This window comes from Cyprinodon variegatus, unplaced genomic scaffold (genome assembly GCF_000732505.1).
Source record: "Cyprinodon variegatus isolate N-32 unplaced genomic scaffold, C_variegatus-1.0 Scaffold870, whole genome shotgun sequence".
Taxonomy (NCBI): Eukaryota; Metazoa; Chordata; class Actinopteri; order Cyprinodontiformes; family Cyprinodontidae; genus Cyprinodon; species Cyprinodon variegatus.
The window spans coordinates 192,297-209,546 of NW_015151323.1; the positions used below are offsets into that span (position 1 = coordinate 192,297).

General features: G+C 38.4%; 1 protein-coding gene across 11 annotated transcripts in view; it reads left to right on the forward strand.

The window, feature by feature from the left end:
* Positions 1-12,809, forward strand: part of LOC107099439 (unconventional myosin-Va-like) — an 83,369-nt gene extending 70,560 nt beyond the window's left edge. For 4 of the 11 annotated variants that reach the window (XM_015397548.1, XM_015397546.1, XM_015397549.1 and 1 more), the window contains 12 exons: positions 313-393; positions 3,283-3,481; positions 3,731-3,796; positions 4,100-4,193; positions 5,589-5,738; positions 5,905-6,059; positions 6,148-6,237; positions 7,641-7,791; positions 8,142-8,424; positions 8,495-8,669; positions 8,742-8,822; positions 8,985-12,809. In XM_015397548.1, coding sequence (XP_015253034.1) covers positions 313-393; positions 3,283-3,481; positions 3,731-3,796; positions 4,100-4,193; positions 5,589-5,738; positions 5,905-6,059; positions 6,148-6,237; positions 7,641-7,791; positions 8,142-8,424; positions 8,495-8,669; positions 8,742-8,822; positions 8,985-9,137 — 1,678 coding nt within the window. In that variant the 3' untranslated portion in view covers positions 9,138-12,809. The remainder of the gene's footprint in view (positions 1-312; positions 394-3,282; positions 3,482-3,730; positions 3,797-4,099; positions 4,194-5,588; positions 5,739-5,904; positions 6,060-6,147; positions 6,238-7,640; positions 7,792-8,141; positions 8,425-8,494; positions 8,670-8,741; positions 8,823-8,984) is intronic. The other 7 variants (XM_015397553.1, XM_015397555.1, XM_015397557.1 and 4 more) reach the window with 3 other exon arrangements.
* Positions 12,810-17,250: the final 4,441 nt, after the last annotated feature.

The window sequence follows — 17,250 nt, forward strand, 5'->3', positions numbered from 1 at the left end:
TGTGGACGGGGCCTTAAGCAGCAGATAATTAATTGATTGATCAAAACTAACCAGAGAGAGTCATTCTAAACTAAATGTTTTCATTTGTACATATTTATTATTTTACTACATTTTTAATCAGTAGACCTGTTCCAGTGTTAGTCCAGTGTATTTTTGCACTATATAAATATATTTTAGGTTGTTTCTATACAGACATCTTAGATCAGATGATAGATTTCATTTTTTCATATCATTCATGTTGTTTTCCAGCTGTGTCGGCTGTCCCTCTTTTCTTCCTGTCATTCATGTCCCTCTGTGCTGTGTGTTGGTCAGATCCGCTGCTCCAGACCTACATAAACTGAATGAGGACGGGGAGCTCTGGCTGGTTAATCAGGGCTTAAAGGAAACCATCAGGTGTAACTGGGGCTCAAGCACATGGTGTCTTCAGAGCATGATGTGTTTGGTTTTAGTCCGGGATAGAACGAGTGCTCTCTTTATCTTCTCTCTGTGTTTCATTCTGCTTTCACATCAGAACCTCATTTCTACTGGAGGTTAAAGAGTTTTCATTCTGTTACTAATCCTCACTGTAATCTGTAATCTGGACCTTTTTATGCTAGGGGTATACCTCCAATAATCAGGAAAGCAGATTTAATATATTATACTCATGTACAGAGTATTTAATTAAATTAAATTCAGTTTATTTATATAGCGCCAATTCACAACACATGTCATCTCAAGGCACTTTACAGTTCACCAGATAATCCAGTCAGATTGATTCCAAGTTTTCTATCTAAGGAAAACCAGTTGATTGCATCGACTCATTGACTCAAATACAATCCCTCACACTAAGAACAGTGGAGAGGAAAAACTCCCTTTTAATAGGAAGAAACCTCCAGCAGAACCAGACTCAGTGTGAGCGGCCATCTGCTGAGGCCGACTGTGGTTCAAGGAGACAGAAGCAGAGATACAGATGTAACTGTAAAAGGCGACCCTGTCTAGGAAACACACAGCCAGGCAGACAAGCTCTGAGTCAGCTCCCATGTCAGAGGTTGAAGAGAGCACATCCAGTTAATCAAAATAAGAGAAACAGGACTACACTGAAAAACAGGTCGATGTCCAAAATCATTTTTAAAAAAAAGCAGCACAGCTGATATTTCTCTCCAGGATGGAGTCACAGCCAATCAGGAAAATACCAGATGGAGCTACTATGAGAGAAAGCAGAGCATAGTGTTAGAGGTTGAACTAACAGATTCTGCAGAGTGGGAGAATAGAGATAGAATGAAGCAGAATGATGAAATAGGGGTCCCTATGCCCTCCAGAAGTCTAAGCCTATAGTGGCATAACTATAGAGATAGCTCAGGAAAGCCTTTATTACCTTTAATTTAGGTTCAAATTCAGAGACTTAGAATATTACAAATGATAAATAATTAAGGGTGTTTGAAACAGAAAAGTCTGGCTCTTTAAAAGAGTGTTAATCTCTAAGCTTTATTAATTAGTTTAGGCTCCATTTGCATTAAATAGTTCATCAAATCATCCTTTAGAAGGAATTCTCATCTACATTCATCCCTGTTGTTGGTATACCTCTTTCTACCACTTTTTTTTTTTTTACCTCAGAAGTATTTTAATAATCACCTTTTCTTAATGATACTTTTAGCCTCCTTGTAGAGGATGCTGTCCTTTTCACAATTCCAATCTTTGCACCTATATGTGACTTTATCACAGTGTTTTGAGTGATCCACTTTCACATATGGAATAAAGCCTCTGCAGTCTGAACGCTGCATTTTATCCAACTTTTACATCATTATCCAGACTCCTACGCTGCAGCAGCAGAGTTTATTAATAAGAACAAAGGCACAAGCATCTATTATTAGGTTTTTCTTTTGTTTAAAAAAATAAGCTTCATTAAACAAATCTAGTGACAGTCAGATCAATTATTACTTCTCTAAACAATGTGCTGCTATGTAAGGCATGCAGGTCGCTTTGATGTCCTGAACCAATAACGCAGGATTCATATTTAATTGGTAAGATGAAAAAACAACCCAAAAAGATCAAATACTAGAAAAAAAAATTGAGCCAAGCATAAAGACCTGCAGCTTTAGCGTAGCCTAAGATTAGAGCCAGGAAGGCTTTGCAGATGTTTTAAGTGAATTAACTCAAATTTGGAGGATTCATTTAAGATCATTTTACTTTTCCACAATAATTTAATTTTCTCAGGCGCATTTTGCTATAATCAATCAAATATTTAAATGTTATACTTTTTTTTTTATTTCTAAAATCCATGTTTCACTTCCTTAAATAAGTGACAAAATATATTTGCCTTTTTCCCATGTTTAACATGTTCTAGTTAAGATGGTTTTAAAGAAAACCACAAGTCTTCTTGGTTTCTAACATTTATTTTCTTTTTTATTATTAACTGTGTGAATAATTCTTCATTGAACAGATGCACTACATACTAATTCAGCTGTGATGCTGTAGAGATGTCCTGCTGTTTGATTTGTCCTGAATAAGTGCAAATAAATGTCCTCCTATTCTGCAGATTAGCTGTAGGCATGCTAGAGATGCAGGCTCAGAAAAAGCTCACAAGCTAAGAGTTTTTTGTTTTTTTAGAGTAAAATAGAATAGAAAATCCATTTATTGTCCCACAAACAGTAAATTGTGGTGTTACATTGGGGTGAGTAATGTGTTGCCATACGAAACGTATCACAGTACTTTGATTACAATACGATATTTTTCCCAGCTATCAAAATAAAATCTGTACATATAAAAGAGCAAGTGCTGTAAATGTTAATCAGGTAATATTGATCATTTAATTATTTTGGTATCTATGTTGTTAAGTAATGACTTATTGTACTTTACAGTTTTTTTTTTACAATATAAATGCTCTGTATCTGGATAAAAGAAAATCAATAATCAGCATGAATATAACAATTTAGTGAGGTTATTGGGAACAGTGGTGGTTATAAAGTCTTCCAGCTGCTGGGAGGAAGGATCTGTGATAACGCTCCCTGGTGCATTTATGGTACATTTTACTAGATTTTCTTCTTTGGTTTCTGTTGATTTTAGATACAAATGCAGCTGTTGCATGCTAGACTATCTGCTGAATTAAAAACTCTGATCTCTGTCAGATTTTTCTACCTTTTTTTACCTGAATGCCTCCAAAGGACTAAAGCTAAAAGCCTCCTCAGAACCATTGAACTGTCCGAGTCTCTTCACGGCATGCCGCTGCCAGCCTGCATCACCTCCTTCGAATCAAACTCTCTTTGTGTGTCTGAGATCATTTTCTTTCTCCTTCCTCCTCTACAGGTTACTGGAGCAGCAGCTTCAGACCCAGCGGCGAACGTATGACAGCGAGGTGGAGTCGCTGCGCGGCGAGCTGCAGAACGTGAAAGAGGAGAACAACCGGCAGCAGCAGCTGCTGGCCCAAAACCTCCAGCTGCCTCCGGAGGCCCGAATCGAAGCCAGCCTGCAGCATGAGATCACCCGGCTCACCAACGAGAACCTGGTACGCTCCCAAGCACTCATGATGAGCAGATAAGCAGTCAGACGTGTTTAATCGAAGCACTTTACCAGCTGGGACGTGTTATTCTCTTCCAGCTGTAATGGTGATTTTAAAACTTTAATAATGGGACGGTGTGATTTTACCCACATTAACCGTCTTTTACTATAGCGTATCGTGACTTTTATTCTGGGCCACACATAAAGAAGCTAAACGACAGCACAGGTTCACTGTGTGGATGTTGTCACCTGACAGGAACTCATGGCCGACGACCCTACCGCATCCAGAGAGGCTCGAGTCATCATTTTACGACGGATGGTTGTATGTAGAGTCTGTGTGTGCTTGCATGCGTGTCAGAGAGCGCATTAATCCAGATAGGCGTAATCTGAGCAACAGCTCCACCTTGGCTTTAACTCTGCACACTCTTCTCTGTAACAGCTAGAGTCCCACAGCCTTTCCTCCTCTGAAGCAATAATCAGCACCGCAGCTCTAACTCTGACCCACTTGCCTTTGTTTTTGGTCTCTCTCTCTCTTTCTTGTTTACCACTTAAGGGTGACGTTATTGTGATTCCCTTCAAGTCAGGCCTCACTCTTCTCTCCTCTTCTTCTCTCGCTGTGTTTTAGGATCTGATGGAGCAGCTGGAGAAGCAGGATCGAACCATTCGCAAACTCAAGAAGCAGCTGAAGGTTTATTCCAAGAGGATCGGAGAGATGGGCGGTACGGGACCTTTGGACTGTGATAGACGATCGGTGGAATTGGTTTTTGATTTGTTTTTTAAATGGTGACTGTTCTCAGCCCAAAAAAGGTTCAAATCCATAAACAGCATTAATCTGTGAAATTAATCACTGTAAAATATGCTTTCACTCATTTCAAACAAGACCAGAATAATCAACTATTTTTCTCACCTTCTTTATGTTTTTACGTAGATTTCTACCTTAACGCAGGGATTATGTTAGTCCAGGGTTCCCGCGGGTCCTTAAAAAGTCTAAAAAGGCATTGAATTCTTCAAAATAAAACTAAGGTCTTAATTGGTATTAAAATGTCTTAAATCAGTCTGTCGTAGGTCTTAATTTCTAAAACATCATAAATAGGATCATTTTTATTACGATTTATTTTTGTAATCTAAATAAAAGATTAAAATTGACCTTTGTCTGGAAAATATGAGCAAGTGTAAATGTAACGGAAATTGTCTCTCCAGCCAAGAGTTTTCTCCATGGCTAAAACCAGGGAACATACAGGAGGCACAGTGGATTTTGTGGAAGAAGTCATTCAAGCTCAGAACGATGGGAATTAAGGCAGTGGAGTTGCACATGCGGAGCGCGAAATACAGCGTCAAAATCGAGTTACCGAGAAACAGCCAGTATTTCTCAGTTTTGTTCCACCCTTGTCTCTGCAACACCTCCACTTATCACCAAAACAAACATACGAAGAAAATGATACAAAGAAAAATAGCTGCAAAAAAGACTTAGCACTGGTTATGTTGTGGCTTTAAAACTGATTTGTTTTGTTCCCTGCTAAAACAAAGTTTGTGAATTCAGTTAAATAATTGTTAAAATATATCTGTCATTTGTGTGTTTTTAGCTTTCTTCCTGTATGGGAAGCTTTTCAAAATCTGAAACATTAGTGCAGTGGGTTATGTTGAAATAAACTTTTGGGTTAAGTTGTCGCAAGCAGGTTTTTCTTGTGTTTCTTGTGAATTTGGTTTTACATTTTTATTTCAAGTGGCATTAAAAAGTCTTAAAAAGTCTTGAATTTAACTTGCCTTATGCTGTAGGAACCCTGTAGTCATTTCCAACCCAAGAAACTTCTCCCAGGTCAGCTACAGCTTCCCCCAAGTGAAAAATTATTGATTTCTTTTCACTTAGAAAATCTGGCACAAGATAAAAAAAAATAAAACCTGAGAAAGGAGTGACTTTTAGGTTTTGTTCCTCACACCTCACTGATGCTGAAAACGTCCATCTCAGAGTCATTTTTTTTTTCATCATATCATCTTTTACAGTTAAGCATTAATGCTACTTCCTGCTGATGTGTTCACTGACCAGGAAAAAAAACAGACCTTTTAGTTCATATGAATGAGATTTAGCTAAATGTGTTGTGAAATGTGTTTCCCAGCGGGTCAAACGGAAGGACAGACGTCTCCGGGACAGATGGTGGAGGAGCCCATCCATCCTGTGAACATTCCCCGCAGGGAGAAGGACTTCCAGGGAATGTTGGAGTACAAGAAGGAGGATGAAATGAAGCTGGTTAAGAACCTAATTCTGGGTATGAAAGGAGATTTTTTTTTTTTTTTAAGGCAGATTATACTTCTCTGAGTTTCCCTGGATTCTGCCTCCAGTCCCCACGCTTCCTGAGCTAATATGTTTGATGATATAGGAGCAAGTTCATTATGAAAGGTTGCAGGATCTCTAAAAATGTTTTGTCTTCCCAGAGCTGAAACCTCGCGGCGTGGCTGTAAATCTGATCCCAGGTCTGCCAGCCTACATCCTGTTCATGTGTCTGAGACACGCAGACTACGTCAACGATGACCAGAAAGTTCGCACTCTGCTCACGTCAACCATTAACAGTATCAAGAAGATCCTCAAGGTTAGTTTATTGAATTCAGGACATAGATTTATGAGAATAGAATGGTTTGTTAGTAGGAGCAGATTGATATGGTTCTATCTTCTCTCAGAAACGTGGAGATGACTTTGAGACGGTCTCGTTCTGGTTGGCCAACACCTGCCGCTTCCTGCACTGTCTGAAACAATACAGCGGAGAGCAGGTGACAGCAGCACACCTGTGCACAAAAACACGACAACACTGATGCTTTCAAAGACGCTTCGTTCTCTCAGGCACATCCAACTATGGCCTCGTCTACTTTCTCTTTAGGTGGTAAAATAAGAAGGAACTATCGCTTCTTATAAGAGTCTCAAACTGATAACGAAGAAGCTGAAGATAATAAAACAACGATTTATTATCCATGTTTGTGACAATTTATAATGAGCTCCCTGTCTTCCAGAATGGAAAGCATGCATGCCATCACCCTAATCTTGGGCTCCCATGGATGGAGAAATAAATGCATTTACAATGTATTTTCAACTTATAAAAAAAATACAATTTCCAAATTTCAGAGGTTCTTAACTTTTGGTTTTGTTACATTTAATGAAAAATGAAAGAGTGAACTGCAACTAGTGGGCAGATAGATTTATGGCAGCTAGAAGTAAGAACTTAAGTCCCAGAATGTTGGATAAGAGGTCATACAAGGCCAACGGAGCTCTGATTAGTGCAGAGGAAAATGAAGACCACATCACACTTTTAATACGATTTTTAGCTAAATCACTCAGCAAACCCTCCCTCCATTCCCTTTCAGATTCAAAGTCAGAACTCTGGCTGGTAAATGAACAACAAAATGAGTATTTATCCTAGCCTGATAAACCAGACTAAATGTGAGATTAAATGTGTAATTTAGTCTGGCCCCGATGAATGAGATATCAGAAGATTGTTGACACAACTGACTTAGTAAGAGTGACAGAAAGCTGGAGGGGGGAGTGTGAACAAACAGCCTGTCGGTAAAACGGCAAATACGTCCTTCTTAAAAATGAATGAGCGTAGAGCCTCTTCCTGCTCACGTTTCAACGAAAACCCCAAGTCTAACCCTTCCAAAACTGATTCCAAAGATGAATCAAGCTAGAACTGTTCAAAAGTTGTTGCCATCTTTCTTGTTGTGCTTTCTCTGACCCACTGATCCGTGATCACAGTCATTCTAATCGCATCATGCTTCTCTAATTAAAAGCCCAATATATTAACCCAGCATTTGGCCTTGATGAAGCCTCAGCCTCTGCCTGCTCTTATATGGGAATTAATGCTCCATTATGTCCTTTTGTTTCTGGTTAGATTATTTCTTTCTTGCCTCTGAATGTTTATAGATGGAAGATAACCTCACAAACATTCAGGTATTCATTAATGTACATAAACCGAATAAACAATCAGAGAAGGAATAAACAGCATGAATATTCAGAGAATAATTCAAATTTCCTGCTACATTCGCTTGTTAAAAAGGTTTTATATATACACTTAACATTACTTTCCTTATTTCTTATTACTAACCTTATTTCCTGATTATCTGAAGTGGGAATAGTGCTGCTTTTGTTCTTTTTTTAAGGCTGCTTTGTGTTTGTCCCCCAGGCTTTTATGAAGCACAACTCGGTGAGGCAGAATGAGCATTGTCTGTCCAACTTTGACCTGGCAGAGTACAGGCAGGTGATCAGTGACCTGGCCATTCAGATCTACCAGCAGCTGGTTAAATGCATGGAGAACATCCTCCAGCCAATGATAGGTGGGTAGATTCTACTCCTAATATCACATTTACAGGATGTTTTTCTTCTGCAGAGATGGGGAAGCTGATGGATAAATGAAGGGAGAGAAATGGAGGCTGGAAGAAAATTTGGGAGGCTGCAAAATATCAAATTGTAAACATTGAGGAAATGGTTCAATTCAGGAATATCAGTGCAGTAGAACGACCTAAGTAAAGTCTGGGTCTAAATCGATGGAGAATCTGTGAAATACTTGAAAATAAAAAACACTTTCCATTTTCATTTACTCAGATGCAAGTCAGAAACACAGCAGTTTGTAGTTTTAATGTCCAGAATATCACATAGTTCAAGGGCTTTTTGTTTTTCCTTTCAGTATGTGGGATGCTGGAACATGAGACCATTCAGGGCGTGTCCGGAGTGAAGCCCACAGGCCTCCGTAAGCGAACGTCCAGTATCGCCGACGAAGGCACCTACACCCTGGACTCCATTGTGCGGCAGCTCAGCGCCTTCCACTCCACCATGTGTCAGCACGGCACCGACCCCGAGCTCATCAAGCAGGTGGTGAAGCAGCTGTTCTACATCATCGGTGCCGTCACCCTAAACAACCTGCTGCTGCGCAAGGACATGTGCTCCTGGAGCAAAGGCATGCAGATCAGGTAGGAGACGCTGGCTGCAGGGTTTGGTTCATCTTAACGTAGGAGCAGAGCTGATCACGCATACCTGCAGGTACAACGTGAGCCAGCTGGAGGAGTGGCTAAGAGACAAAGGCTTGATGAACTGCGGAGCCAAAGAGACCCTGGAGCCTCTGATCCAGGCTGCTCAGCTGCTGCAAGTGAAGAAGAAGACGGACGAAGACGCAGAGGCCATCTGCACCATGTGTCACGCTCTCACCACTGCTCAGGTAAGCTCAGCAGCATCTTGGAAAAAATCACAACCATAAACAGCCCTGCTCTAAAAATGACTTCTCTTCCAGATTGTGAAGGTCTTGAACCTGTACACTCCCGTTAATGAGTTTGAGGAGAGAGTTTCTGTGGCTTTCATACGAACCATCCAGGTAATCCATGCTTATGGAAAGATGATGTTCTAATGATAAAGGGAATGGATGTGAGAGGAGATTAATGCACGTGAAGCGTTTCCTGTCAGAGATTTTATGTTCATTTTAGACAAAGTTTCTCTTCTTGTAATTACTGATCTGTAAACTCTTCTTCTCTTTCAGACCCGTTTGCGAGACCGCTGTGAGAGTCCTCAGCTCTTAATGGACACCAAAATGATTTACCCTGTCACCTTCCCGTTTAACCCATCCTCCCTCGCCCTGGAAACCATCCAGATCCCCACCTCTCTGAACCTGGGCTTCCTCACCAGAGTCTAAGCTAAGCCCAATCCCTGCAGCTGCCACCTATAAGATCGTCCACATTTTCTTTTATAGTGCTCTGATACAATATGAATAAACATTTCTGTCCAAAAGCTGAAGTGCTCACACATCTTTATCACTTTCTAGATAAGCGTTACCTTCTCCAGCACACTGCTCGCCCCCATAGGCTCTGTTAAACGCTTGTAGAAACATCTGCCGCTAAAGAAGCCATAAGATCCAGTCAGTTAATCTGCATCAGCATCCATCTCAGCCCTGATCCTTCCTCTGTGTTTCCTCTCATCATTAAGGTAGCTATCTTTCAGCAATGAGATATTTAGCAAGTCATCAATTACTGTGACACGATGATGCAAAAACAGGTGAGTTTTACCGGTTTTAATCCGCCTCTGAGCACCAGAGTCAGGCCAAGACAGTAATATGTTATTTTAAGCATAAATAAATCTTTATGAAAATAAATAATATATATATATATATATATATCCTGTATTTTATTTATTGAACTTTTGTTGCCAGCCTCCCCTTTTGTTTTTTAGGATTACTGGCATTTCAGAACAAAAATAAAACAGACCATCAGGACAAGCTAAACGGCTTAACGTTAGCTTCACTGACAGACAGAATATTTATGTCATAACTGGTATGTTATATAGTTTAAGGGTACAGCACTGATTTTAAAGCGTTATGTCTTGAACGTAGATATTTAATGTGTTTCTGGCAGAGGAGCGTCTATAGAGAACCCATTAAGGCTACGATGAGGTCTACTGTTTACAGCTTTGACCAGAACCAAGGAAATAAACCATGGACAGTTATCTACGGAGGGCCTGAGGGGCCACAATGTAAATAAAAAGGTTATTTAAAAAGGTTATATATTTTAGAGATAATTCATTCATTCTTAGGTTTTTCCCAATTGCTACAAAATGCAAAATCAGATTATTAAAAGTGAAATTTCTTAATTATTTGTTAATTATTATTATTCAGGGCAGTACTTGCTTTGCTCACTGGATTTTAAGTAGAAAAAAAATCTGCAGAAACAACCATGAAATCACTAATAAAGTGAAATAATTGAATGTTTTTCAAAAATTAAAAACAACTAGGAATTGGCATGTTTAATATATTTAATATCAATATTTTTTCTTTCTTTTGAGAAACGAGAACCGATGAGTTCAGTGACTTATTATCTTTATTGTGTCCATGTTGGACCTCCGTAGACCACATTCACAAACATTGCAGGAAAAGCACAGATCTGTGCGCACAACCGTACACCTAGCTTAGTAGTTTCTCATTACTTTCTTCTGGTCAGGGCCTTGGAAAATGTTCCGTTATCTTTCTGTGCTTATTTATTTCAGTATTGCCATGTTTGCAATTGTTTGTATTACAAAGCCATGTATTACTAAGCAGAATGAATGGAAGAGATTTTTTTTTCTATGTTTTTGCAGAAATTGCTCCAGATCTGTTCTGCTTATGTCCCACCTTTGCCTTCCTGTTTTTGTAACACAACATGGGCATTTGTCACCAAAAGCCACCAGATATGGAAGCGATCTAGTTTTAACTGCTGTCTCAGCTCCTATCCATTGGCTTTGCTTCAGATATCTTGACATATTTGTTACTTTAGCCTAGCATTGTAGAAACAATTTGGCATTAAAGTTTTGGAACTTCATCATGGTCTGAAATTCACTGCAGGATTGTCGCATTCTCTGATCCATTCCCGCAAATCCATTTTTTATAATTCGGGAAAATCTCTGTTTTAAAAAATCATGGGGATGTTTTGCTACTAACATGGACGTTTTAGAAGCGGATGGAGGTGAGTAGAGTTGCGGTAAAAAAATATATTACAGAATATACAATCTAATATTTTTCGTCAGCAGGTTTTAACATTTCTAGTTAATTTGGGTATTTATAAACTTTTTTTCAGTTCATAAAAAATTTTCCAGCTTGTTTTTGTTTTTACCTTTGGAGTTTACCTCCATTGATATTTATGCAGAATGTCTGCAGAAGTGATGACAGCTTGCAGGGACTGTCTGTCTCCCCCAAAAAACTCCTGGAGCTTTTCTGATTGGTTGATGTTCCGACGTCCAGCGGCAAAAGTTCAATTTGCTGAACTCCAGCGTCGGATGCTCAGAGACTCGGATGCTCCGATGTCTGAACGCTGGACGCCAGAAAGCTCGAAATGTGCAGCTGGACCCCTAGACGCTGTCCTCCATAGACTTTGCCTCCGGTGTGAATGTAGCTTTAGAGCACATTGGTTTTAATGTTTAATGTTTTACTTATAAAATATTCCAAATAAAGATCGCTGGCTAAAACGCAAATCTAGGGTCGTATCAACAAAGGAACCGACTTTGAAAAAAAAAATACACAAATCAAAACCAGTGCCAGACCCAGTGATCTCAGAAAACAAAATGGCCAAAACAAAATTTTGCATTGGATGCATTTATCTGAGGTAAGAATATATAAAGCAGGGAAGGTAACTTTAAAGTTTCCTCCCTAGAATGTTTTCCATCCTAAACGGTATGTTCTTACTTTTACCCTACAGTAAAGAGAGAAAAAGAGAGCAAGCAAGGAAAGAGCAAGAGACAGTAGCTGAAACAACAGCTAGGAAGACAAAAGGTGGAAAATGAAAGTGACGTATTTGAAGTTTGATTAGCACAGCGTAAGATTAACTAATAAATGTATAAATCCCCCTGACTCTCAAGCATTTTAAAGGTGAATTTCAGGCTTTGTTCATTGGTGTAAACAGCATTGATTTGGCTTTAAAGACATCACCAGATTAAAAAATGAGTCTGCATGAGAGTAGACTAGTCCCAGGAAATCTGCCCATGTTGTGACAAAGACTTTTTGTCTTCCTCAGCTCTGTCTTTTCTGCCTTCTGTTCTGCACTTTGATCTTTCTTCCTGTTGTGCACTTAGTATTTAAAATGAGCCTGTTCTCCTCTGATCACTATTACACCAAAAACCCAGGCTTTATCAGATACTGTTTATGTTTGAAGGATTTATTTCTTTGTTGGAACTGGAATTTATTTCTTTTAAAATGGACACAAAAAGGTGGAGAAAGCTAAGTAAACCAGATTATTTATAAGGTTTGTCTTGATTAAAGAGGGAGTGACATTTAGAGATGCACCAATCAAACGGCTCATGTATCACGGCCTTCCTAATCAGTGATAATAAACGCATCAAAACCCTAAACTACCACAATTTTGAAGCATAAATAAATGCATCCATCAACAGCATTTACTTTAATGCAATTTTTTATCTTGAGAGAAATGAATTAGGGGTGGGGTTTTGCTTTGATGCATTAAAAAAAACAATATTTTATTAGATAAAATGCTTAGAAGAAAGATCCCAAATGTTGGCCTTAAAACGTCAGATTGGTGCATCCTCAGTGGCGTTATCTCCCAGCCTCCTGCTCTCACTGGGACCATATTTCATCGTTCAGTCTGTGTTTATTGGCTTGTGCCAACAGTAGTTATCTGTTGTTTGGAGCGGACGGTAATGAAGGACTTAGTTTACCATTTGAATGTCAATGTTCAACAAGCGTGTCATGATTTTAGCTGCACATTGTAGAGAAGCCTTATCTGACTAACTCATTATGTGAATGACTTGCACATGCTGTCACCATACAGGATTTTTGTGTTCTCTCACTGTTAAACCAGTAGAAAATGTAAAAAAAAAAAAAAAAAAAGTGATAATTCTGTTGTGATGATGCATTCCCTTTGTCCTGCAGCTTGTATGAATGGTTTGTACAGTTTCTCCATCAGCTACAATCCTGCACAGAAGGCTGAAAAATAACTGACAAGTACAGACTTGGAGAACTAGAAAAATCCCAGACTTGCTGGACTGTGTGTGACTTTGGGAGCTGCACTACCCATCCATCTGGCTGACAAAAGCAAACGTCATCATCGCTCCAGTCTCCTTGTTTCTCTCTAAGCAGAAAGCTGCGACCCAGACATTATAGATAATCATCAGCACTAGAGTTAATTGTGCCGTTTTAAAGGTTCATAAACAAACAACAAGAAGAAGAAACAATCTGTTCTGAGCGCAGCTGTGGTGATACTGGTGGAAACGCGCTGCAGCCGGTGCCGGATGTTTCCCTCTCTAAAACCATGTGTACATTTGACATCCTGGACTGTTTGTAGTTTCTGGTAGCTGTGCTTCGTGAATGTGTTCACTGTTAGGAAACCTGGAATAAACGTTCAACTCTGTAAGTAAAATAAAGGTATTCAGTAATGTCGGTTGCTTTGGCTACCAGCTTTGTTTGTTGCTTTTTCTTTCAATCCTTAAGTTTTATTATATAGTTAAAAGGAAGAAGAATTCAACTTTATTGAATTTAGTTACAGTATCACAAGCACAGAGCAACAAAATTAACTCTGTGCATCTAACCCATCCCCTTGGGGAGCAGTGGGCTGCCATTGTGCAGAGCCCAGGGGAGCAGCATGGGGGTTAAAGGTCTTTTTCAGGGACCATGAGTGGCAGTCTGTGGGAGTGGGTCTCAGAACCTTTTGTATTCCAAGCACGATGCCCTAACCACTAGACTGCCAATCCCTTTTTTTAACCTATAAGCTTTAGGTTAAAAAAAGTCAGCAGTATAAAATAGTTTGTACAGCTTTAGTTTTTTTTATCAAAGGCAGCGCTGCGGTATTACTTTTAAGGGTCCTATAGTTTTTTTTTAATAGAGTCAGCTATGGGTATTTATATGACGAAATAATACATTTAACACTATATGTATTTTCTTCCAGTCAGCAAGAAAACACCTTCTGGGTACCGCCCTGTTCATGAGTTTCCCATATTATGCCCCTTCTGAAGATTAACGGTCTGAGACCTCTTGAAGCTAGAAAAAATAAATAAAATATTTCCCAACCTAGACATCAGCTAAAAAAAGAAAAGTTGCCATCTCTGTGCAGATTGGCAGCTAAAAGACTAACTTGTTTTAAGTTCTAGTAACAGAATGATTGCACTGAATGTCTATGACGTTAATGATGCTGTTATATTTCACCATGAATCCTGGTTAAACTGTCAGGAAGACTTCAGGGTTTTAAATAAATGTGGTTTTGCTTTTGAATTCAAACAAGACAGAAGTTATTGTGTTTGGACCATACTCTGAAATAGAAACTACTTTGTCCTTTGTATGGTATATTTGGCCTCTGATAACATTAAAAATCTGGGTGTTATGTTTAATCAGGATTTGTTATCTAAATCAAATATCAAATGGATTTCTAAATTGTCCTTATTTGATCTCTGGATTATTGCAGAACATGGAAATATCTTGTCCAGACATGCTGGGATGATGTCTGGACATGCATTTTTAAATGCTCTAAAACAGACGTCTTCAACAGGGGGTCCGCGACCCCTAGGGGGTCGCAAAAGTCTTGGTTGATTACTTTTTTTTATATTCCCTCCTGCAATTCTTTGCATTAATTAAAATGTCTTTAAATACACATTAACATGAATTCAACACACTGTAGTGAACAGATAAATGAAAGCAGAAGATGTCTTTCAGTCATCAATGCACACATTCAGCGACACACAGGAGCTCTTTCAAACCTGGGCACCGTTTCATTCACAACACCTGTCCCATCAATCAGAATCAGAAATGCTTTTATAATCCCAGGGAGAAATGACTTTAGTTATATGACTCCATATGTAATAAAGTGACTATAGGACCAGTTTGATAGAACACAATTTCATACAATATATATAATTAGTGGGTCCCCACTCCATCTCGCAATCAGTTTGGGGGTCCTTGGCCTCGAAAACGTTGAAGACTCCTGCTCTAAAAGGTTAAGTTGCTTCAAGCCTGGACTATTGTAGTTCTTTACTATCAGGAAATCCACAAACTGGTTAAAAGCCATTAGTTGATCCTGAATACTGCAAACCAGAGTTCTGATGAAATTTAAAAGCAAGATCATATTTCTCCAATGTTATCTTCTCTTCATTGGATTCCTCTTAAATCCAAAATAAAATAGAATTTAAAACTCTCAGATATAAAGCCTTAAATAAAGATCTAGTATAGCTAACTTACAGCTAAAAGTCAACCATCTATCGAACAGTATTTTTTATGATGTTGAAATTATATTAAAAAATGGATACATTTTAGATTTTATTTTATTTTTCTTTTGTCTGTGCACCATAGATTTTTGTATTTTACTTTATTCATTCATATGTTTAGTTGAATGGACTCAGGGAAAAATGCAGATAAGAGCCATGAGAGAGTATATAACAAATTTTTTTATTTATTTATTTTTTCTTATTTTATTATATGAAAGCTGGGATCGGTAGGGTCATGGAAAAGCACAGTAATGCATTTTCAGTTCATAATGGTTATCAAGTATGAAAATATGAGGTTTTTTTAAAGCAGGTGAAATAATATTTTTTTTTTAAAGAAACCTCTTGCATCCGAACACTGTGGACAAGTTATTTTTAAATAAAAAGGAATAAAATACTTACTATTTCATTGTATCATAAAGACAGACTAATTAAATACTTTATTTATAAAGCGCTTTCACTCATACTCCTTATGTCTTATAAAGCCATATATTTTTGAAGGTCCTTTTCTTGACATCATATAAAAGTTCATAATTCATGTATAAGTATCAAAACCATCATTGATTAATTCATTCAATGCTTCAAACTCCAAAGCCATAGTGTCATAAAAATCAGACGGCATGTTTTACATTTATTGTCCACTAGATGGCAGAATAGAGCAAATGAAGCGCCTAGAGATTCTTGCACATGTTCCAATCATTTATCTCTAGCTATTCATTGAATTGCTGATCGGTAGTACTAACCTGACAACAGCCAGATGCATGTCTCACTCCGCCTAGCTCCGCTCACATATGAGTGGAGCTGGGCGGAGCGAGACATGCATCTGGCTGTTGTCAGGTTACGGTAGTACAGGGTTGAAGTGAAGCCATCGGCCGCCATATTGGTACTCCCTAGTTAGACTGGTCACAATGTAAACAATCTGTGCACTGCAGCACCGAACAACGATGATGTTCTCATTTTCAGGGGGACTTAAGACTTTTAAAATAAAGATAAATTCTTCACTTTGACACATGTTGCACCCTGAACATATTTTATTTAGATATATAATATTTGGTCGCTGTGTTATTGATTTGTTCCATGCGACCGTTATTTTTTTTGGTCAATGCTGTTATTTAGAACATCGCATCTAGTTACTATTGTTTACGCATATCTGATCTGGGCACTACGTCAGTGTTAGTGGCGGGAGGTAAACAGGTTAAGGATTGGGCATACCAGTTTAAATGCAGGTCTAAAAATAATAGGGAAACATCCAACGGGTAATTGTTGTTATTGTGGAGAAATCGAAGGAGTAGAACATGTGTTGATCTATTGTAGCAAATATATAAAAGAGAGGAAAGAACTGGAAAGTGTAATGGGGAGTTCAATAAAGATGGCTGATTTATTAGGGAAGCATCAATCAGATAAGATAATTAAAGCACTTATTAAATATTTTAAAAGAAACAGAATTAGCTGGGAGAATTTAGTGTGTGTATGTGCGTGTGTGTAAGTATAGATAGAATTTAGTTTCATGAAGATATAAAGATATATAGGCATTATATTTCTGAGTTACATCTCCGTCCAGTTGATGGCGGTAATGCACACAGGATGTAAACTGCCAGAAAACTCAATAGAAGAAGAAGAAGAAGTGGCGGGAGTTTCAGAGAAGAAGAAGAAGAAGAAGAAGGCTAGAGTGTGTGATGGTTTTGATCTGCGTGTTCATGCCCGGCTGCTCCAGAGAGAACAATCAGAAAAAGAAAAACGTGTTGCGTGGGGCAATTAAAGTTGACAAAAACGAAGACGGAGTCCTTTCTGTTTCGGGAGTGCAACACACACACCGACTGTTTCGTAGTATAACTACATTAGTTTAACTTATAATAAAGAAAAATAGGCACATCACTTTGCATAGTCATTATGAAGTCTATAAATCATGTAATATAACATATTATACAAATCCATCACAATAAAATTAATGTGTTAAAGGAGCATTATAATACAGATGTGCCAAAAGTGCTAAATTGATGATGATGTACATGTAATTCTTAATACATGTATTTCTTACATTGTTAAGGTACATCCTACATGTGTGATAATACATGCTATAT